Source organism: Pagrus pagrus (assembly GCF_965226575.1).
Source record: "Pagrus pagrus genome assembly, chromosome: 12".
Lineage (NCBI taxonomy): Eukaryota > Metazoa > Chordata > Actinopteri > Spariformes > Sparidae > Pagrus > Pagrus pagrus.
In genome coordinates this window covers 13,168,331-13,192,436 of record NC_140196.1, presented here as the reverse complement: position 1 = coordinate 13,192,436, position 24,106 = coordinate 13,168,331, and the positions used below count along the sequence as shown (strand labels likewise).

Sequence of the window (24,106 nt, the reverse complement as noted above, 5' to 3'; positions counted from 1 at the left end):
AAACCATCTGTCTTCTCTGGCCAAGATGTTCACATTGTTGTCCTCAAAGGAATGAGGTTCAGTTTGGGTAGCCACAGGTTTTAAGCGCTCCCCTGATGTGCTTCTGTTCCTTCTCCTTCCCCTCTGACTTAGTGGGCACAGTCTCAGCCCAGTCTTGATCCTACATTTCCCATAATGCATCTTGACAACATCTTTTTGTTAGCCTCTCCCTGCCTGGTAAACATCCACCACTTTCAAACTCCATGCCTCCAGTTTGTAACACAGACTTTTTTTTCAAACTTTTGCAGTCTCCAAGCAACAATAATGATGATGTAATGATTAGTAGTTAATGACCTGAAACATGCAGCACTATCATTACGTTTAGTTTTATAAACGACTTGCTGGTTTCTATTTTAGCTGTGCATTTGCTTAATGAGAAACCAGCTAGCGTCCTTACTAATGTCACTTACTTCCTTACAGACTACATGAACCAGAACGGAGTCTCAGACGTGATGAATCCCATCTACCAGCACCCTGGTCCGCCTCGCACCATCCTCCCCACCATCTCTTCAGACGACACAGAAACAGAGTACCTGAACTGCTTTAAAAACGGGACCAACGGACCCGAGTACCTCAACGAGGTCCAATCCCCCGCAATCCTCCCGCTCACCTCCAACGGCACGGTGCACAGCGGTCAGAAATATCAGCCCCAGAATAGCATAGACAACCCTGATTACCAACAGGATTTCATGCCCACCTTCAAGACACACACTAACGGACACATCCCAGCGGCGGAGAATGCAGAGTACCTGGGACCAGACTGAGGACTTGGTGGATACAGACAAGAATTAAGAGACGTTTTCTGTTCTATTAAATAAGGGCATTGATGTCTTGGCTGGGAAAAGTATAGTTTTGTGGTACCATCGATTATCATATATGTTGTATCCTGTCTTAAGGAGTCAGGTGACACCTTGTGCAGCTTCCCGTGTTGTTTGCATGCAGTCACGCAAACCCCCCTGTCATTCCAAAGAGTTTTATTCTTACCACCAAACTACAAAGGACTCTTTCTTGATGAAAGCTGGACTGAAGCTGACGTGACTCAGTTGACCTGAGAGTTGCTGGACCAGATGTTGGAAAAGAAAGTGAAAGTCTATTCTGAAAAAATTTCAGGAGTTAACAAGAATTTCTCTGAAAGTTAAAAGGGCCTTCATTGTCTTAGGAGGCAGACGCTCTACTGCAAAAAAGAGGAACTGGCAGCTCACACCAAAAAACAACCTAAGGTACATGTGTTGCAATCACAAGACAGATACATAATCAACAGTCAACAGTGTTGATGTGTTGGAACTCAAACACACAGCTGTGCTTTCACTTGATGCTGATGTGAAGCTTCAGAACATTTTTTTGTGCTGAAGTCAAGATGATTAAAGGGAGGTTTAAGTAGGGATGCACCGATATGTCAGCCAAACATATTTATTTATCATTTATATTATTTTTTTATTGGCTGATATTCGGCTTGTTGACTGCTATTGGAAAATGACATTCGCAGATTGCAGGGGTTGATGTGTGTATGTGCACATTCATGAGTCACTGGCTCGTGGCATCCCTGCCATCAGCTTGTACGGCCATGTAAGCACTGAGAAATTCTTCTCATTGGGCAGGTAGTTGTATAACAGTGTAAAAAGGGTTTTGAAGCAGCTACTTCAAAAAGATAAATCCTTTTCATGTTAAAGAAGGTTATATTAAAGGCTATTTCACATAATTGTATGATCGAAATCATGCTCTTCAAAGACAGTAATGAAGGGCTAAAACAGTTTTTTTTCTTTCATAATGAAGATGCCTTTGTTTCCCTGGCACAAAAGGGGAATAAATAACAATGAAAGCAGAACAAACAACAACAACAAAATATTTGGCTATCGGCCGTATTCACACGGCGGCCATTTTCGAATCACCCTGACGGTGGGAAGCTTCAGAAGGATAATTTATGTCGGGAGTCTGACATTGTTATCATTTTGTTGCTTCCTGATTGATCAGCAACCAAATGCCAATAGATAGTGAAAATCCTGAGGAACACTGGGCCGTATTTCAAGGTAGAACAACATATTTGATAACCTGTTAGCTACCGTGAGCATGCAACCTGCAAAACAGTAGTATGACATGTGAACTTCCCACCCAGAGCGTGACGTCAGAGGAAAATGGCCGCCATGTGAATTGATCATCCAAATTATTATTTTTAACACTGCTAATCGCCCAGAATTTCACATTCGGTGCATCCCTACTTTTAAGGTTGAAATGAGCGTGACTGTTGAGGCCCTCGGAGGCCTGACGACACTCATCCTGAAGGATGAGTGAATGAGGAAACATAATGTCGCAATTTATAGAACGTTTAGTCAACGTAAAGGGGAATACTGTTGAATTGTAACATTTGAATATGTTACCTATTATGCTCTAAGACAGTTCTGTATGTATTACAAACTGGTTGCTGCGTCTCTTAGATTGAGTTTCCTGTGTCCCCTGATGTGTGGTCTCACACTAACTATGTAGAGAATGTGATGGTAAACATAGCAAAATGTGATTGTGGTCGTGTTCTGAAAACCTGTAGCATGAAGCATATTTGTGTGGACCCACAAAGTTAGCTAAAGTCTTAGCTTTCTATCAGTATGGCACATTAGATTGTGTACCCAGGAAGCGTTTTACTGATGACGGTATCTTTTTTTTTTTTTATCAGTGCACTCAGAGCTTATCAGCTTTTTACTGATCAACACTCAACGAAAGCAAAACTAAAACGCTCGATAGCAGTAGAGGGATTAAAACCACCACCTCCAAATGCATTTCAATAAAGTTTTTACTATTTTTTTTTTTCACTTGAGAAATGCTGGTTGAACTGTCTTAGGTCATGTAAGTTAATAATTCCCTATAAACATGAGGTGTTTTATTTGAATGGCTCACGTCTCAAACTGAGAATGTTTCTGACATTTGTGCTCTGATGTATCTATATCATTACCTGGAGACTTTTCCCTGTCTGATTTTTCTTTTTTTTCCCTTTTTTTTAAACAAAAGTGTAGACCGTTGTTTCACACGGGGTGTTGACACCATATCTACCAATCTGCTCCTAGCTTTAAAGTCTTGTAGTCTTGCAAGAGCATTAACTTTTCCAATATCATTCCTAGTTTTAAAGGAATATACTATTGTAGCAAACCCGTAAGCCTCCTTTTGCAGATTTTACACAGGTACATGTACATAAAACAGTGATTTAATGCTGCAATATAAACCCCCAGATAGTCACCTATAATTTATACTCAGTACACAGTTTTGTCACATCATACGTGAATATGCACTTAATCTTGATTGTGATTATTTCATTCAAAAGTGAACATGAATAAATCTTTTTTTTTTCTATGGACACACATTTTTCTTTTCCTTTTTTTGTTCCCCCCCCCTCAGCTTTATCTGGTTAAGGGTGAGATACAGGAAGAAGGACCGAGAGCCTGAAAGGATTCACTCATCAACTCAGTCTTTTTATCTTAATGCCTGCAACACTTCAAGGAACACCTTGATGAAGTGCCTTTAGAAGATAATCAGCCAAACGAGAGCTGATACTTTGAATCTACCACTGACGAGATAAAGGGAGCTTGATTGAGAATAAGGGGATGAAATCTCATTGTATACACAGTAGAAAACAATGGCTTTATAGTTTAAATAGATCAGAGGTGCACTTTCAAAGTATTCTCATACATCTTCCTTTACATTGCTTATTCAATTGCTTATCTCCTAAGTGACTAGATTAACTTCTGTTAGGTGCCTTCAGTCTTATAATACCGTGCTTTCTGCTGTGTTCAGGACAGATGAGAATAATGTAGAAATTAAAATTTTGACCTGAGGTGGAATGTATTATGCGAAACACTTCAATTATAATTAGCCCCAAGCTCAAAAAACAGCTCACACAGAAGATTGAGGTTAATTAGGAGAGTTTAAGTCAAAGATTGTTAAATAAAGAGTCAATTATCTACTTATTTGGTTGGAAAAAGTTTATATAATATGTTAGGATTAGATTTTGGGGTTTAATGGTTAGATTGGGTTCATGTTCTTGTGTCTTTGTAGGTTTTAGTGATGTTTGAGTTTGGGAACCAACCTAGAAAAATGGAATAATGATATGTAGGTTAAATGTTTATGAGTTTAGATATAAAGCATAGATATGAAGATGTCAAATCTTAACATTTCTTCATAACACTGAGTATTCACAGCTAGCTAAGCACCAGTCAAAGCTAAGAAAAGAAACATCCCAAGATTACATTAAGCATTTAACACAACGAATTGTCAGTTAAATGCTCAGCTAATCTGATCGTCAGCACTGTCTGGGTGTGCTTTGATCAGATTTGATTGACAATTTCCCCAGACTTTACTCGGAGAGACAAATCCTTAACAATAACAGAGTCAAGGACGATGTGTTCACATGCAAACATAAAAAAGAGCACACATTAATCGATAACGGGCCTCTTGTTTGAAGAGGATATATGGTCAAAGTAGTGTTTGATGTCATTGATGAGTAATAAAAATCTGGGATTGAATCAGCATATTTTGATTTGTAGATGTGTTCTTCCAAATACATATTGTTTTGCTTATTTTTCACATAACCACAATATTTGAAATAAAACTTGAATTGTTGTTACTTTAGCATCCAATAGTATAGTAATGTTTAACAAGGCGTGTAGGATTATTACATTAAAGGGTCCGTAGCTAATTTTCCTGGAAGTTCATTGTTATAACAACATAGCCAGAGCAGTTAACTTATCTTTGAAGATTTGAGTCTTAATTGGGTAAGGTTTTCAGGTGTAATATCAGGAAATAACCTTCCTTCTTTAATTAAAGAAGAATCAGATATGCATACATTTAAAGTGTGTTCACTAATGAACTAATCTGCAAGGTTTTTATTTGTTTTTGGTACATTAAAATGTACGTCTTAAACTATGTAACTGGCGTCGAATGGGTTTTTTGAGTGTCTACAGTATTTTTTGCCTTGACTGCTTTCTATTAAATTTTTTTTTAACATATTTTTGTTCTCGTGATTCAAAGTTTATAGCTTTTTAGTCCCTGTTATTAATTAATAAAATAAATCCAGGCACTTTTAGTAATATCTCTGACAAAGTTTGATGTTATTTATTTTATAAATATATTTCTGTCAAACACAAACAAACACCATCACTCATATTGAGAAGCTCATTGATAAAAATAGGTTTTCAGGGCAAATTACAGTGTCATCTAATGCAGTTATGGTTTTTAGGTGTAGTTCGTCCTCGGTGTCGTGCGGTGGCAGCACTGAGAGAACATGTTGTCTCCGCCCCCAACAAATCATCCGACGAAGAAGAAACCATCAACAAGATATGCGAAAGTTTAACAGCACTGACACTTCGAGTCGATCGCTTCAGTAAGAGGGATGGGAGTCCTACCAGGGAGAAGCGTTTTATCTGTACTTTTCTTCATCATACTCCTGTCGGAAGGACATTTTCGATGGGTAAGTGTAACTTAACGTTCGTGCTCGTGACCAAAACATGACTCAGCTCGGGCTGCAGTTGACAGTGTGGTGTTTATCTGAGGGGGTTAGCGAAACTCAGATTCAGGTCAGGTGAGCTATTTGAGGTTTCAGCTCTTACTTATCCCAAGCAAAAATAGCGTTAGCCTGTAGTTGTCTCAACAGTGGCGTAAACATAGGAGCTAGTGTTATTTCTAGTTGGAAACTGGAGCAGTCTCGTAACGTTAGCGAAAACAGACGTTAGCTTTGACATTCCTTGGAGACGGGCAGTGTTGATACAGGTTGTATCCTGGATCCAGCCGGTGTTTCGAAAGAAGTTTTCCCTCTGTCACGTCTTGACAGATTTAAAACGCCACCCCTTTTCAAATAGGTATCATATAAAGCTTAAATAAACGTGTTTCAGTTCGTGTTGTTGCTCACGAAGCTGTAATGAAACACGCCGAATCTACAACGTTAGCAAGTTATTATAGCTGCAGACGTTAGATAGGTTGGATGCTAGCCTGATAGCTAGCTAACGCTAAATCATTTTTACCGTAGCTGTTTGAAAACTGTGGGTTAATCACGTTTTTCTGTGGGAATTTGCATTTACCATGTGTACATGTAATGTACAAACTATGGAAAAACACAGAAGTCTAGAGAACTGCATTAAATGTCCAAGTAGTCATAATAAATAAGACATAAACAAGTAAGTAAATAGAAATTACAAGAGAAAGACAACGAAATCTGTGGAATGTTGATTGTAATTTTTGCAAAAAAAAAAAAGATTAACATCAACCTCATTTGACTTTAATGTCATTTTATCTATGCACATGCATATATGCACCCATATCCTTAACTCATTTTGAGTCGTATAAAGGTGCGTTTATACAACATCCACCTTTACAATGTTATTAAAGGGTCATCCTGTTCCTGTTTAATCAGGACACCATAAATTATGTCAATCCAATCGTCAATTGTTCCTTTTTCTTGTGAAGATGTCATTTCAAAACAAACCATACCATACCATGTGTCCCTGCTCCTTGATTTAATCAGATGTAGATAACCACTCTCTCACTTGTCATCAGTGTTTTCAAGGTATGGTATAGTTACATGGAGAACTGACCTAGTCTGAAGCTGTTTAAAACTCCAACTAAAGAAGTAATTACATTTGAAGGCTGCCCTTGGACTCAGGGCCACAGCACAAGAAGGACAGAGTGTAACACAAAAGTTTGTAGAGTAAGTGAATTAACTTCCCTAAGTCAGCCCTCCCAATGAAGAACACGTGAGAACTCTGATGCTGAATAGACAGATCGTGGAAAACTTTGCCAGCAGAAGCTATAAATAGTACTAAAATTGTAGTAAACATGTCTTAATTGTGTTATTGCATTTCCTTGAACACACTAGATTTAAAGTAAATATTTCAAGTGCTCATTCGATCTTGATTGTAGGCATAACAACATTGCAGAATGCTGTTATGTTGCCATAGCAGTCTGACCACAGTTCTCCTTTTTCTGGCCTTATTTTGAGGGGTTAGTCAAGATAACACTGTGCGATGTGACTAAACAGACTCTCTGTCTGTGTCGAGGCTTACTCTTCAAATGCAGGATTGTAGAGAAAATTTTTGTTTGCAGAAGTGAAATTGATATTTTCAGACATTCAAAGCACGAGATACTAGAAACACAGGATATGAAACAAACCCAGAGGTTAAATGTGGCAAATATAAAACCTCAAGGTGTAAAGGAACAGCTTTGACCTACGATCAGAAGGCTAGAAGCAGCTAGAAATAAGTCACATGGTCCACTGCAGCCTTAAGAGGAAGTGGATGTGGTTGGGCTATCTTTGAATTTGTTGGTAAGATCTTGTTCTTGTCCACAAGAGATAAAAAATCAGTAAAAGGCCACATAAGATTCAACAGACTCTGCAGAAAAACATTGATTAAACACCAGAACACAGAAACAAAAGGGCCAAATGTGTTCATTCCATGATCACACCGCACAAATGATCATTGTGTTTCTGTTGTCTTTGTATCAGGTTGAGGCCCAGCACTGCGTGTGGTACGGCGAGTGTGGAGAGTCCGAGAAGGTGCCCGGAAAAAAATACAACTGCAACTACAATGGTTCTGCCGTCCCGCTACCCTCTGAGGGTTCTGACCTTCTCACGGTACAGACACTGTCTTGATGCTTTTTAACTTGTTACTTCTGATATTTGATGCTCAAACAGTCTTTTGTAACACACTTCTGCTTTCCAGCGTGCTTTATTTTTGCACTATGGAGATGTTGTATCAAACTGACGTCATCCGGTTTGTGTTTGCATGCAGGAGCTTTGTCCCGGGTATGACTATGGAAACCGAAGCCTCTGCTGCAATGTCGACCAGTTGCACACACTCAAAGGGAGCCTCCAGCTGCCCCTTCAGTTCCTGTCTCGGTATGCAGTGTTTTTATAAGTAACTAATGGAGCACATGACATGCTTGGAAGGGCATTATCATTCCCTCTCTTAATTTCGGAACACAAATGGTTTCAATCTTTTTGAATCTGTCATTATATGCGCTGCTCAAATGTTATATGTTGTTCTGACACAAGCCTTGGCTTTCCATGTTCCAAATAGTGGGTTAGAGACAGACTGGCTCCTAAGGACTATGATTTGACAAGGTTGTCATGCTTTCTTATCTTAGTGGACTTTATTTCACTACATGTGTTATTGCCTTGTTTTTTTCCTTGCAAGTGTTACACTCTGAAACTTTAGCTTGTTTTATTATTCTGCTTCTCACACTCTTAATGTCTGTGCACAGGTGTCCCGCCTGTTTCTTTAACCTGATGAACCTTTTCTGTGAGCTGACGTGCAGCCCCCACCAGAGTCGGTTCATGAATGCCACCAAAGTCGACGAGACCAATGTGTTGGAAGTGCAGTACTATATTGGACAGACATTTGCCAACGGTGAGTTCATAGCCAGATGCTGATTGCAAAATGAGAAATGGCCTCCGTCATTATTTTCATGACATGTCAGGGAAAACTTCACCGGTTCCCTATTTAAAAATAAAGTCATGCTCTCAGTTGCGTAATTCTGTGGGTGACTATCAGTCATAACTGTTACATTTTTTTTGGCAAATAAAATAGGGGATGGGCATTTGACTTGATGAAAAACTTGAGCTTTTCTCTTTCAGCCATGTACAATGCCTGTAGGGATGTCCAGGCACCATCCAGCAATGTGCAGGCCCTATCACTGCTGTGTGGGAAGGATGCAAAGGACTGCAATGCCACTAACTGGATACAGTACATGTTCGATATTAACAATGGACAGACTCCCTTTCCTATCATCCCAATATTCTCAGGTAAGTCATCTTGTTCTGCTTCCTTTATGCAAGTTAAATAGATGCTACACCTGTAGCTCTTTGTATGATTAATTCACTGTGCTGTTTCTTCACATTAGATGTCCCGGTGTCAGGCTACACCCCCATGAACAACAAGACATACGCCTGTACCGAGGGCCTGGAGGACGGTTCAGGTCCCTGCTCCTGTCAGGACTGCACAAACGCCTGTGGCCCCAAACCTGTGCCTCCCCCTCTCCCCCCTCCCTGGACAATCCTTGGCATGGATGCCATGACTGTCATCATGTGGATCTCTTACATGGCCTTCCTGCTCATCTTTGTTGGAGCTGTACTGGGAACTTGGTGTTACAGGTAAGGGACCATTTGTGATTTATTCTGTTAGAATTCATGTGTTATACCTGCAAATCCTCACCCGCTGAAAAGAAACATGTTGGTTCTGATGCATGCTTTAGAAGTTCATTCCAGTTTGGTTTGTGTGGTTCTTTGTGCGAACAGGAAACGGACCATCATGTCTGAGTATGGCCCCATTTTGGACAGCAATAACCCCCTGTCTCTCAACAGTGACAACCCAGACCAAGGTATTGTAATGCATGATAAATAGTCAAATTGCAGTGCTTCTGAGGTGTAATAATTTTGTTGTATCATTGCTGCAACTAACTCCCAGTCTGTCTCCCATTTTAGTAAATGCATCTTGCTGTGAAACACTGGGCGAGCGCTTCGAGAATTATCTGCGGATCGTCTTTAGCTCCTGGGGCTCCTTCTGCGTGCGCCATCCCTCTGTGGTCATACTGGGAAGCCTGATACTGGTGGTCGCCGCCTCTGGGGGTCTGGTCTATATGCAAATCACCACAGACCCCGTCGAGCTGTGGTCGTCACCCACTAGCCAGGCTCGCCAAGAGAAGGACTACTTTGACAGCCACTTCGGACCCTTCTTTAGAACTGTGCAGCTCATTATAACCACCCCACTCACTATCAATTTCACTTACTCTCCATACTTTGGAGGATCGGACGTCCCATTTGGTGCCATCCTGGACAAAGACATCCTGCACCAGGTGGGAAATGATCATTAGCAATACTGTGTTATTAAAGCCAAGGTTGGTTTTGTATCATACCAGATTAGATATAAACATTGCATGCAAGGAGCAGCTGCATCTCTGAAACTGTGGTTTATTGGTTCTGCTTTCTTCTTCTACCCACATTTTTTCAACCGTGATCAAACAGGTGCTGGATCTGCAGCTCGAAATCGAAGGCCTTGTAGCCTCATACGAGGGCCAAAACGTCACCATGAACGACATCTGCTTGGCTCCGCTGGCCCCGTACAATGACAACTGTACCATCTTAAGTGTCCTCAACTACTTCCAGAACAGCCACGCTGTGCTAGACCACAGTATAGGAGATGACTTTTTTGTTTATGCTGACTTTCACAGCCACTTCCTCTACTGTGTCAGGTGATTTCCTTTTTTTTCTAAAGTTGGTACATAACTTCAATAATCTAAGTTTTAGGGCTTAAATGTCTTAGGTATGATTTTGATACTACTTAAAAATTGATTGGATTATGAAGTTAATGTTTTTTTTCTTTAAAGTTGCGTTAACTCCAGTCTCACTTTTTGTTTTTGGAAAAATTTGTATTGATTTCCCTTTAACAAAACTTCAAAACCAATAACCAATAACCAATAGCCACTAATCAATCGGAGCACACCCAGCTAGTGTGTCGTGATGTGGTGTGTGGACTAACATGGCATCTCCTGTCATCAAAAAATAATCTACTTCTAGAAGTAATGAGTTAAAGCTGTAATTTGTTAACGTAAATGCTCGCTATCGCCCCAAAATTGTTCTGTATTCATACATGGAGCCCTAGCACGACCCAGTCTCTTCAAAAAACGTACAGTGGGGGACCTTTTTAGATAGATGATATAGATCTTGAGTTGCACTCATAATGGACTTAAAAAGTCTTAAATTTAACTGCAGAAACCCTGTTGTATACATATCTTGTTTGCCAGCAGAAATCTGTTGTAGGTCCAGGTAAAGTTCATTTGGTAAAAAGGGTTAAAACTGCTAGAAAATACAACAGTGTTGAAATCTAACACCTGCAGCTCACTAGAGTCAATTTTTTTTTTAGATGCTGGCATTTTCTAAAAACGGTTGTGTGTCCTCTTAAAATAGCACAATCACATTTATGTTTAATACTGTACATGGTCCCCCTTCTTTTTCACTGCTTTCCAATGAGGTCAGATAATGTCAAAATCTATACTGATGAATGCGTCAGCCTACTGGTGTCTATGATTTTCAAGGGTTAACTCTAATCATTAACTCTCTGTTGGTCTTTTCTTCTACAGCGCACCAGCTTCCCTCAATGACACCACCCTCCTCCACGATCCCTGTTTAGGCACCTTTGGTGGCCCCGTCTTTCCCTGGCTCGCCATGGGGGGTTATGACGGTGAGCTTGATTTACACTTTTACTGTTTTAGACAAGTCAAAATCAGTGTTGTGTGCACACTCCTAGCTACGATGCAAAACTTGTTCGTGACAGTCGACTATCTTCCTTCATGACATCAGTGTGCATCAAGTTTTTCCATCTACAGCAGTTACATGATGTGTTTATAGCCTCTTAAAAAATGTTTATTGGACTAAATGGGGAAAAAAACTACACTCTTCTGGTTGCTGAGCTAGTAGATTAACTTGTGGCAATGTTCAGTCAAAGGTGAATCAGTAAAATACAATATAATCTCTTTATATGCGCAGCAGGTGACAAGCACACTGTTTGAAATTGTATCATGAATAAAATCAAGAATAAGTTTTCAAGTGTATTGGAGCACTTGGACTTGCGCAAAACAAACGTTATTAAAGGAGTAAGGTTTCGATGCCAGCTGCGTCTGAATCAAACAGAACAGAGACTAATTTTATCAGTGCTTTTTTAGTCTCTCTTCCAAAGTGAATGCTTAGTTCAGTAATCTTTATTAAAGTGGTTGTTGACAGGGTTGTTCTTGCTTTACAGAAACCAACTACAACAACGCCACGGCTCTGGTGATCACCTTCCCACTCAACAACTACCTGAACGACACCGTCAGACTGGGAAAAGCTCTTGCCTGGGAGAAAGAGTAAGTTCTGTTTGTAAAATCCATCTTAGCTCACTGTTATTTGTGTCACTGTCTGTACTTATTGTATTTTTTTGTGTGCCTGTTTCAGATTCATCAAGTTCATGAAGAACTACAAAAACCCCAACCTGACAGTAGCCTTCAACGCCGAGAGGAGTATAGAAGATGAGATAAACAGAGAGAGCGAAGGTGACATCAGCACCATAGTAATCAGCTATGCCATTATGTTCATCTACATCTCCTTGGCCCTGGGTCACATCCACAGCTTCAGGAGAGTGATGGTAAGAGCCTAATAACTACGTCATTGCAGTTTTGTACAACATGTCATGCATTTTATAGCTCCAAGTGTTGCCAGAATCCATATCTGAAATAGTTTTACACGTTACTCAGTGTTCCAGCCTGTGATGCAAGAGCTTGACAAATTACCCTTTTCAGAACAGAACTAGTACAACTTGCTAGACAACTTCCTGCCACTCAGGTATGAAAGCGAAGTAAATGACTGATTGTTGTCTTTTGTCCCATGCAGGTGGACTCTAAGATTTCTCTGGGTATAGCAGGTATCCTGATCGTGCTCAGCTCTGTGTCCTCCTCCCTGGGCATCTTCAGCTATTTTGGTATCCCCCTCACCCTCATTGTGATTGAAGTCATTCCTTTCCTGGTGCTGGCTGTCGGAGTAGACAACATCTTCATTATCGTACAGACGTATCAGGTAACCTCCCCTCTTCCAATACACTAAACTCTAAACTCAACTCATGCAGTCTTTCTCTTAAAAAAAGATCTTAATTTCAATGAGAATACCTCTTTTGCGTGCTGCCAACAAAACCTGTGTACACCTGCTAAAAGTGATTTTCATTTGTATTTCTCAACAGAGGGATGAGCGGATGCCCCATGAGGAACTTCACCAGCAGATTGGTCGAATTCTCGGAGACGTAGCCCCGAGCATGTTCCTCTCCTCCTTCTCTGAGACAGTGGCCTTCTTCCTTGGTAAAATAAATCCCTCTATAATACAGCCCGACAGAAAAATGAAACCATTTTGAATCATAAGAAAAGTGTCTTTGCGGCAAGAATTCGCCCAATGGGACCAAAGAGTCATAGTTTCCGGGTGAGTCATGTGCTGATAAAACTGTCGACTTTGTCTTCTGTAGGAGCGCTGTCCAACATGCCTGCAGTGAGGACATTCTCCCTGTTTGCTGGCTTGGCTGTTTTTATTGATTTCCTGTTGCAGATCAGCTGCTTTGTCAGCTTGCTCGGCCTGGACGCCAGAAGACAGGAGGTGAGACTGAGGGAAATGGTTGTGGGGTTACAGATGACTGATCGTGAGGTTTTCGTGAAAATGATTTCCTGTAATGGCCACAGTTTAATGTCATGCAGAAGTGTGATTGAAGTTTTCATCCTACCAATCACTGCACGAGCCAATATAACTGATTTAATGGCTCAGCTCCTCTCGGGTTGTTTGCAGAGAATTGTTATTGGCCAGTGCAGTGATTGTTGGCAGTAAAAACTTATCTCATGACTAAAGCATCATTTTAAATGATTCATCCTTCAAGTTGGTTACAGATTTAGTTACACTTCATCAAATGCTGTCTTGTCATTGTGTTTAAAAGGGGAATCGACTCGACGTTGTTTGCTGTATGAAGCTGCCAGAAGGTCAGGAAACCAAGACGGACAGCCTCCTCTTCCGTTTTTTCAAGAAAGTCTATGCCCCATTCATCCTCAAAGAGTGGGTGCGACCGATCATTGTAAGTACCTCGGTGCCACGCTGCCAGTCGTGCACATCTGTCTCTAGTCAGTTTCCACTCTGACAACTCCCCCCGTCATGTTTTATTCTAATAGGTTGATGGATTAAGTCAGACTTGTATTTTTCATCAAGAAGAATATTGTTGACTATGTGATGAATCTTTTTTATTTGTGTGTGTTTAGGTGGCAGTGTTTGTGGGAATGCTCTCCTTCAGTATTGCTGTGGTGAATAAAGTAGAGATTGGACTGGACCAAAAACTCTCCATGCCCGATGTGAGTCTTAACTGTGTTCATGGATTGCTAGTGGACACTGCTCGAATATTTTCTTTATCTGTTGTTTTTCTAGTTTCTTTGCCTTTTTTATCACTTATCTTCCATCTGTTTTCACCTTGATTTTCATCTGGTTTTGTAAAACACGAACTGTACAAATGAAGTTTAGTATTATTTTTACAGAAGTGGCAACACTTCTCAGTTTTTTTTTTCAGAGGATTTTACTTCTCTTGTCAGTCATCCATGAAGCTAAATCAGTTGCATGTGATGTGATGTGATTATTTGAACTTCCATTACATTACGTTTTTGCAACGGTCTTCTTATTACAACATGCTCAATAGCCTTGGTTTGCATTCCTGCACTGATGATCTTTCCTCCATCTAGGACTCGTACGTGCTGGACTACTTTAAGAACCTGACCGAGTATCTCCACACCGGAGCTCCGGTGTACTTTGTGGTAGAAGACGGTGTCAACTACAGTAGCCCAGAGGGCCAGAATGTTGTGTGTGGAGGAGTGGGCTGCAACAACAACTCTCTAGTCCAGCAGGTCTACGCTGCGTCACTCATCAGCAACTAGTAAGTCAGAATAAGCAAATAGAGCAGAACTTGTTTTTTTTTTCATTTAATTACATTAAACATTTGAATTAATATGGCACTGGGATTTCATAACAGGCAGAGGTGCTAAAGTCTAATCTAACCCCTGATTATATGATCTTCTCAATTTTTCTTTTCCTTTTACTTCCAGTACAACTATTGGCTTCACACCATCTTCCTGGCTTGATGACTACTTTGACTGGGTGAAGCCTCAGTCCACCTGTTGTCGATACTACAACACAACTGGGGCCTTCTGCAACGCCTCGGGTAAATTTTAATCCAGTGTCAACATGCTTTGAACCCTGTGAACCCTTTGAACCCTCGCCTCATGATCCTGCTGTCTGCCAAACTACCTTTTGACACAGTTCAACAAAGTTAAACACAGTGAAACAAATAGCGTTGAAGGGCATAATCCAGCAAAAAGAACAGCAGAAATATGAAAATACTTAACTAAACATTAATGAAATTATAGTAAAAGTACCATTCAAACTAATTCAAGTTTTCATCTTAACAGGATCAAAGTGTTTCTTTAAAAAATGTTTGTATAATTATTAATGCAGTACATTGATATATCCCATTTTTAATAGATCCTGATGATAAACTTTTGTCCAGTAAAAAGTCACCTGAGTATCAGCAAGACCCAATTTATTTGAGGAAGTTGGAAGCAAATAAAAGAGAAATGAGGAAACAAATGATGCAGTTTCAGGAAAATATACTAACCAACAAAACGTTTAAATGGCTATTCAATCAAGACATTTATGAACAACAAGCATCGTTTTACACCAGTAGTCTGTAGATTTTTAGGCTCACGGTGATCAAAGTTGTTATTCTGTTCTGTTATTCTCTTATTTGAGTCTTTTTTTGTGCCAAAACCTCAAATTGCAACTTTGTTTACTCAATTGTTTTCAGAACTTTCTTTCAGAGCATATTTGTTTATTTCTATTTTGTATATTTCTCAAATCCTCTTGTTTAAACGGATAAAAATATTCCCAATATTGTTTTTCAGTGGTAAATCCCTCCTGTGTACACTGTCGGCCCATGACTCCCAGTGGGAAGCAGAGGCCGGTAGGAGACGACTTCATGCGGTTTCTGCCCATGTTTCTGTCAGACAATCCCAACGTCAAGTGTGGAAAAGGGTAATCTTACAGCTCTGCTGAAATGTTTTTTTCTTCTTCTTTTTGTGGTTTGTATTGAAACCACATGAGATGTGATTAAGTACTTTCCCTTTAACTTCTAGAGTTTCACAGTATACCATTTTAGTCGTGGTTGGTAACTTTCCTTTCTTTTGTCTCTCTCAAAATGCGTTAATGCTCCTCCAGCGGCCACGCAGCCTACGCCACAGCAGTTGACGTGTACCCTGACAACACGGGGGTCGGAGCCACATACTTTATGACCTACCACACCATCCTGAAAGAATCCCCAGACTACATACATGCTTTAAAAATGGCCCGAAACCTGGCTGACAACATCACTCAGTCCACAAACCATAAAGTCTTTGCCTACAGGTAAGACCTGTTCCTCATTTGCACCTTTGCTTAATATTCAGTATGAATTATATTGTAATCGTTGTTTTTGTGACAATCATTTCAGTTTCACTCACTGCTTTAGGGTTTTCTCAGGTGAAATACTTGTAACTGAAGTTTAGCTTGTTTTGAACTCAAAGTTCAAGGGTATTAGGGGGGGAAGTAGGTCATAGATAAGCACACAGCAAATCAAACATTGTTTGACCTCAAGTCCTGAAAAAATCTTCCTGTCGCCTGTTTCCTATATAACACGAGAGTCACACCACCACTAATGCAGGTCAAATATTCAGAGAAAAAATGGTGTGCAGATTAAAAAAATAGATTTGCTGTGTCTATTTAATGTTGGAATAAGTCCCCATTAAAAATGCATGAGGGGATAAGGCAGAAGATAATGGAGCTTGGATTGAATTGAATTTTCTAAGGGCTGTTCACTAAACTCACTAAATTTTCCTCCTTTACAGCGTCTTCTACGTGTTTTACGAGCAGTACCTCACCATTGCGCACGACACGGCTCTGAACCTGGGCGCGTCACTGGCATCCATATTCGTGGTGACGACGGTGCTGTTGGGCTTCGAGCTGTGGTCAGCTGTTACGGTTTGCATGACCATCGCCATGATCCTCGTCAACATGTTCGGCGTCATGTGGCTGTGGAGCATCAGCCTCAACGCAGTGTCCCTGGTGAATCTGGTCATGGTAAGAAGCAACATAAATCGCACCAAACATGTACAACGGAATAATATTCCAAGCAAGATAATAAACAACTTGTGAAATGGTTTTTAAGCGAAGCAAGAAAAAAGTAAGAATGTATTTATTTTTATTTGAAATTGGCAAAATCAGCATGGGAAGAGGACTTGACAGAGAGGATCAGTTTGGGGTTACAGAGATCTTTTTACAACGTTCTTCCTATTTTTGTAGTTTTAGCCATTATTTTTATCATGCATGACAACATTTACAACAATTTACCTGCTAATTTAATCACATCAGTCTTGGAAAAGACCAAAAGTTCCTCATAGCAAGTAACCTGAGTCAGACACATAATCAGTTGTGATTATAACTGTCCATTAGATTACACACTGCTACTTTCAGTTTCAACTTTGACTCACTTAAGTTACTGTCGGTGCAATGCATAATTTTGATTTTTTCATAAATACATTTTAATTTTAGGAATGTACAATTTATTGTTCACTTCAATTATAAACTCTGTAAAGGCAGGATAAGTATCATATGTATTTAAAGGTATATTAACACATTTATCAAAAGACTTTTTAACAGAAGAATTTTTAATATTGATGGTATTCAGCTACATCACAGATTGTGCCTTTTAAACTTGAGACTTGTTTACAATCTGTCTGGTCATCTGACCCCACCCGTGTTGTTTACACAAAGCGACTTTGTTTCGCAATCACTGTAACCCTAGATGTCAGCACTTACTCACTTTTGTGGTGAAAATGTTGTCATACCCATGATGAACTTTCCTTTCAAATGTGCTTTTCATCACTCGCCTATAAAATATTCATTTTCAACGCAACAAAAAGAGGTTTTCAGCCACTTGGCTTTTATTTCAGCATTTCCATGTTTCCCTGCTGAGATGTTTCTGTCCTCTGTTGCAGAGCTGTGGTATCTCAGTGGAGTTCTGCAGTCATATCGTCAGAGCTTTTTCCATCAGTGTGAAGAAGAACAGAGTGGAGCGGGCTGAGGAGGCCCTGGCTCACATGGGCAGCTCTGTAAGTCTCACTTTACCACTTACAAATTCACAAAATTAAAGTAAATAAGGAGCTTTTGCGTCCTGGTATTGTGGATAATATCAGTGTGAACAAGCTTGCATTTTCACTTTATGGCATAAAATCAGCTGTAAAATGATTTATATTTCAGTATAATTGCGTTCATCATTACGAACATGATTTAAATGACACTTTCCTTTTCACAGGTATTCAGTGGGATCACATTAACAAAGTTCGGAGGTATCCTAATCCTGGCACTTTCCAAGTCGCAGATCTTCCAGGTCTTCTACTTTAGGATGTTCTTGGCCATAGTGTTGCTCGGTGCCGCACACGGCCTCATCTTCCTCCCCGTCCTGCTCAGTTATATCGGTCAGTAATGTCAAACATTAAAAAAAAACACATTAAGCACAAGATTTAAGCACAGATTTAGGAATAAAACATGATCTGTTCCTTTTCACAGGTCCGTCAGTAAACAAAGCGAAGGTGTTTGCTGCTAACCAGCGCTATGCTGGTACGGAAAGGGAGCGCCTCCTCAACTACTAGCAGGCCCGCTTGGGACGATGAACAATGAACTAACTGTCTGCGAGAGACTGTGTGGGTGTGAGCGCAAGCCGTTTCTGTGATTACTGACGCACTCATCATCATTGCCACTACTATGCACGGATTTAACTCAGGAATACACTCGGGAATGGGAGTGCCAGAAGCCTTGTCCAACTGCAAACTTACTAATAGTCCTCGGAAGACTTTGGACCCCCACCCTTCCTATACCTTCACCTCTTTCTCTGCCTCACACTACAGGACAAGCCTGACATCCGTAGGTGAAGCATGAGCAAACAGAACAGAAAACAGAGTGGAAGTAGGAGAGACACCATCCCCAACATCTGTTGACAGACAAACTCTGCGTCAGTTCATATGCTATGAGTTGTTTTGATTTGAGAAAACTCAAAAGGGTAAAACTGGTCAGTTTTTTCATGTTTTTTTAATATATACCAGACGACAATGCGGAAAAGGATTTTCTTTTTTTTTTGTTAACGTTTACTTTCGTGGGACTTTTGTGGAACTATTTGATATTATGAATCAATTATTTACTGGCACACCACACACACTGGTACTATCGGATAACAATAATGATATCATAGGCCCTCGTATTGCCTGGCATCAACATTTATCACATCCGGGGTTTTGTCTACATACTGTATTATATAGCAGGCCAGCTAGTTGTAGCATTTTCAGATAGCAACAATTTGTTTACTGTGCAACTTGTGCGTTTTGACCCAAGCAAACTGGATTCGAAATGAACTTCGAGGATTAAGTGTTGACTTTCGGCTTAAAGGGTCCACTTAAAGCACCCTTTACGCTTTAAATGGGCTGAGTTTAAACTAAAGAAACTAAAGTAAACTGTCAAACCTGAGAACATAAGGTTAAACACTTTCGAAAAATATTGCGTAACAACTAAACAAATGCTTGTTTTTTAAACAGAACATTTAACTGTGACAACATGACATTTCAGTGCAAATTATGTCAATATTTGATTTAAATGTTTACATTAATATAACATTTTTTAACTGTCTAGTTTTTCTGGCGCAAATTAGTGAGGGTAGCAACATTTAATCCACTAATTGCACACATTCCTACCCTTGACATAAAAAAAAAAAATGCAACCATTTTTCATTGATTTTGGATATAAACACCTTCAAAATTGAAACCTCTTAGTAGTTTTATTCAAAAGTTGCTCTCTAAACTGCATCATGCCTGGTCTTTTATTTACAAACTAGTAGCTATTTACATGATCCGGTGCAACATTTCATCTTGGAGCAAGTTAATGTATTTAAAGTGTCCTTTTCAAGTGTTTGCATGACTGTTAGTTCATCTCTGCTTGCTTGGTGCTTTTGCAAATATTCCCAGCAAAAACCCCCTAAGTGATAACAGTGAAGATACATGATGATGCCAGGTGTAAAGGGTGCTAACAATAATGGTAATAATGGTTTTACATTGAAGTGTAAATGAGACGCTGTGCAGTTGCTTAACAAAACATTTGTCGCATCAAGAAGTGGCAAGAAACGAAGCTTTACATTCAACTGGAAATAGCAAACACAGGACTAACTAACCTGCGTTTTTCATTCCTACACATTTAAGTTATTGATATTTTAATGTAACTATTAACATTATGTTACCATGCATTGCTGTCTTTTAAACCCTTCCAGTGAATCGCTTTGTTTTACAAGAAATGCAACATTAAGGACTGTGTTCACTTCCATCAGCTGCCCCTCAACATATAGTTTAATTTGAATAAGGTTTAAGGAGGATGTTAACATTTTTCCCCAAGGTGTAAAGAATGTGTTTTGGACCTTTTTAAAGAAACGGCACCATTCCTTCTTTTTGTTTTTTTCTAGCTCTATTGTGTTTTTGTTGTTTTTCACGATGCAGTAATGTTTTATGGACTGTAAGTGAGAATTGTGTCGATGAAAAGTCAAAAACTGGATTTAAACAGTGCTGTGCATTGACATGGACAAATCATCTCATTGAAGAAAACGATTGTGGTTAAAGAGACTAAACCAAGCTTATTTTAAGTATTTTAACACGTATATTAAATAGTTTTCAGAAAAATATTAAGTGAGCCTGCTTCTTGTTTTTTCACAAAGGTATACCTCTGAATTCATTTTGTTGTTTTTGCAGATGTACATTTGATTTAAAGGAGACCTATCATGTTTGTTCAGTTTTTTTTTCTTTCCTTCAGTGTGTTATTTAGATTCTTGTGCATGTGAAAGATCTTTAAAGTTAAAGTCCGCATCAAAATAATGAACCTGATAATGAGCACACGACGTCTCCTTTAATGTAATATAATATAATACAACCCTTATTAGAATGAGGTTTAGGCTGCAACTAGTGATTATTTTCATTATCGGTTAATCTGCCCATTATTTTCATGTTTAATTGATCAATCATTTAGTCTATAAAATGTAAAAAATGTTCATCATATTTTCCTAGAGGCCACAGGGACCTTCTCCGGTTGCTTCTCTTATCAAACCAACAGTCCAAAATTGAAAGACTCTTTATGTGCTACCATAAATGACAAAGAAAAGCAGCAAATCCTTATTGTCAAGAGGCTCGAATTTTCCTTCGATTGACTAATCTTTGCAGCTCTAGAAAGAGAGAAGAAAAAAACCAAAATCTTTAAAATCACAGTAATCTTATTCCTTTAAGGGTAACATTACTGCAACTGCAGCAGAAGTCATGGTTGAGATTGTTCAGATCGACCACAGTGTGGCGCCTGAATCCAGTCATGGAGCTCTGTCTGCATTGTGCTCTCAGTAATGTAGTGGGAGTGACCTAATTTTCATGTCTTGAAGAGAAGCAGTCTTGCCATGCTTTTACAGTGAATTCAATTTCTGCAGGGTCCAAGACAAGTAGTTCACAGAGCTTTTTAACTAAAGCCTGTGAATGGAGCTGCTTGTTCAGCGTGTAGATCTGCAGCTTCTGGATATTAAGACCATTACTAACATCCCATTTAGAAGTCAGTGCCAAACCCCTGAGCTGTGTGTTTCCTCCAGGGTGTGTTGTTGTGTCTGTCTGTCCAGCCGTGTTGTCACACAAACCTCCAGCTCATGACTTATTTATCCGCTGCCCTGTGAGAGCGGGGACTGTTCTTTGAATCCGGCTGAGAGATTAAAATATTAATTTCCTCTGCAGGTCTGCTGTGCTGTCTGCAGGGGGAGAGTAGACAGGTTGGGAGGGAACTATTATGTAAGATGTGCCAGGCTCGCCTCTCAGTAGACTCTGACCTGTCCCCATCTTTCATTATGACACCGATGCGCACATGATGCCCAGCAAGGGTGTTGTAGTTCAGTAATGAATGAAATAAATTTTAGGAATGAAAAAGAAACTAAATTGAAACGGAGGTCTGCTTTGCCTTTAGCTTTGCTAAAAACAGTCGGAGTTGAACACAAATGAGAAGCTTTGTTTCTACGAGTACTATTCGGATTAGGACGTCATTTAATGCTGTCAAAGACTAATTTTGATTGGCAGTGCATCCTAAAAAAATCAAAATATATATAGGGAAGTGAAACCAAAGTGGGAGCAACAAATCCTGGTTGGGAAAGTTAAACAAAACTGAAAGTAAAAGTCATCGTGACTCACAAAGGTGATATTTTAATCCTGAAACAAAGCAGCAGCAGTTTACTTAATATACTTATTATACTTAAAAGCTTTTAATTAGTAATGCTACCATACAGTTTATTGTTGATACTCAGTTAAGCCTCAGACTGTACATCTAGTATATATAATATAATATACTGTCATGAAAGGTCATGTTTAGTGTAACCTCCTGCAGATAAATTAACACATGTTGTGATGTAAGAACTTCTCATATCACGATTTGTTCTTATGGGCTCAATCTCCCTCCCACTGAGCGTCTGCTTTCTGACGGTGACACTGGATTATAAAATCCTGGAATTCATTTTTTATCTTTTAGATATCAGGACTAATCTCAAAAATTAATCTAGTAACAAATACAGTAATCACAACTACATTGAAGGATTAATACCTCTTGTTTATCATGAGTAGTTATCTATTCCACCACTGCTAACTTACGTAACATTTTTTCTCTAATTTCAGGAAAGCAGCTTTGATTTATCAACAGAGTTAAAGGAATAGTTCACCCAAAAATGAAAACTTAGTAATTATCTACTCATCCCAATGCTGATGAAATGTCAGGTGAAGTTTTGTAGTCTGCAAAACATTTCTGGAGCTTCACAGCAAAACAGTTAGCAACATTCTCCTAAACAATTGAAGTAGATGGGGACTTGTTTTAAAATGTAGGGAAAATAACTGTTCCTTTAACAACCCTTCATTTCAATTTCAGCAACGTATTCCAGCACACTAGAAATGGTGACTTTGTCTGCTTAGAAAGCTTTGTATTACAACCAAAACTACTCAGGAATCAGGCTCTAAAGATTTGAATTTCATCCTCATGATGAAGAAACAGCACTGCCTCCTAATACTGGCACATTATCACATGTCATCTACAACATCACAGCTGCCTCTGAAACTAATTTGTGCAGTTGTCCTTGAACTCACATTGTGTCCTCCACCACACCTGCTTAAAAAAGCGTTGTTTTTTTTTAAAGATCCATCAATAAGTAAGTGTAAGAAGCATTTAATGTCCTGCTCTGCGTCACTGGTTTTCTGTTACAGTGGGCTCGGCTGTCTCTGAAACAGACTCTTGGGGTGGAACAAAAGGGATTAGGTAGCCTTGTCAAACACGGAGAGGGGATCAGATTTTCAGGTCCACCTGCAGTGCTTTCCCCTCCTGACTGTGGAAACACAACATTGAAGTTACTGAATAAAGAGGATTTTAGCAGATAGACAGCCCTGTTCACATTAAAAACACGCCCTGCACATTATGTAAATGTGGGATTCGGCAAGTACAGTCAAACTCGTAATGTCTCTCCAGGACTGAATCCAACATTAAGGACGTCAAACAGCTCGCCGCTCAATTATTTGTTTACAATCTACTGTAAAAGTCCTGAGTCACAGTATCATGACAGGAAAGGCATAAAATGCCGTTTCAGCCAAATGTTGTTATTTTAAAGGGAAGGGCAATAGACCGCAGCTTGCCCCAAACGATGGTACACATATTTTCACAATGAGGGTCACTTATGTGTGAGCAGGGCTCAGGAAGGGCTGTCAATAGACCCCTTTATGAGGCACTGAGGGGGGAATTAGGCTGTCAATGGAGGGGACTAAGCCACGTATGCCATGTGTCCACACTCGGCCCTGGCCTGTTTGTTTTGATGGCAGCACGAGACTGGCGTGACCGCGGGCCTTGTTTACATTGGATACGTGTCAAGCAGGAGAGTTCCCACTCGATGAGAAACTGACCTCTCCGATTGCATCAGAGCCGCAGGTGCAATCCATTTCCAGGCCAGGCTTCTGGGGTCGCACCTATTTATCGCGCTGAGGTTAAGCAGGCCTGACAGTTTGATAATCCCAGTTATGCATTCACAAGACGGAGGGGTGTTTTCATACTGTACAAGGCTTATTGTGATAGTCAGTCAGTTCAAGAGCGGCTGGTTCATTTATTTGAAACAGACTAAAGACAGCGAGCACAAATCACATTAATTGCCTATAAAGACAAGGAAATTGCAAAGTTAGAGCTGTAATACCTCAGGTCACAATGCCTTACATGCTGAAGAACAAAGCAATAAAACAAAAATGAGCAAAAATGCTGTTCACAAAGCAAACAAGACATTTTGGCAACATGTTGTAGACCAGACGTAAGCTCAGACTTCCAGGTGAATAATGAGAATCTTCCATATGAGTTCTGGAAATTCATTTTTGCAGTATGAAATAGGAC

General features: G+C 39.7%; 2 protein-coding genes across 2 annotated transcripts in view; both read left to right on the top strand.

Moving 5' to 3' along the window:
* egfra (epidermal growth factor receptor a (erythroblastic leukemia viral (v-erb-b) oncogene homolog, avian)) overlaps positions 1-4,544 on the top strand; it is a 46,363-nt gene extending 41,819 nt beyond the window's left edge. The window contains exon 28 of the mRNA XM_084369253.1: positions 460-4,544. Coding sequence (XP_084225379.1) covers positions 460-803 — 344 coding nt within the window. The 3' untranslated portion in view covers positions 804-4,544. The remainder of the gene's footprint in view (positions 1-459) is intronic.
* Positions 4,545-5,351: 807 nt separating this feature from the next.
* Positions 5,352-20,360, top strand: npc1 (Niemann-Pick disease, type C1). Its single transcript, XM_084370057.1, has 25 exons — positions 5,352-5,488; positions 7,517-7,645; positions 7,803-7,909; positions 8,275-8,420; positions 8,648-8,815; positions 8,914-9,163; positions 9,308-9,390; positions 9,494-9,864; positions 10,034-10,260; positions 11,149-11,249; positions 11,808-11,910; positions 11,999-12,188; positions 12,434-12,616; positions 12,777-12,891; positions 13,053-13,180; positions 13,512-13,646; positions 13,828-13,917; positions 14,299-14,489; positions 14,659-14,774; positions 15,514-15,643; positions 15,827-16,012; positions 16,492-16,723; positions 17,641-17,754; positions 17,958-18,120; positions 18,212-20,360. Exons 1-25 carry the CDS (start codon positions 5,411-5,413, stop codon positions 18,292-18,294), a joined length of 3,819 nt encoding a protein of 1,272 aa, XP_084226183.1. The 5' UTR covers positions 5,352-5,410; the 3' UTR covers positions 18,295-20,360.
* The last annotated feature ends 3,746 nt before the right edge of the window (positions 20,361-24,106 follow it).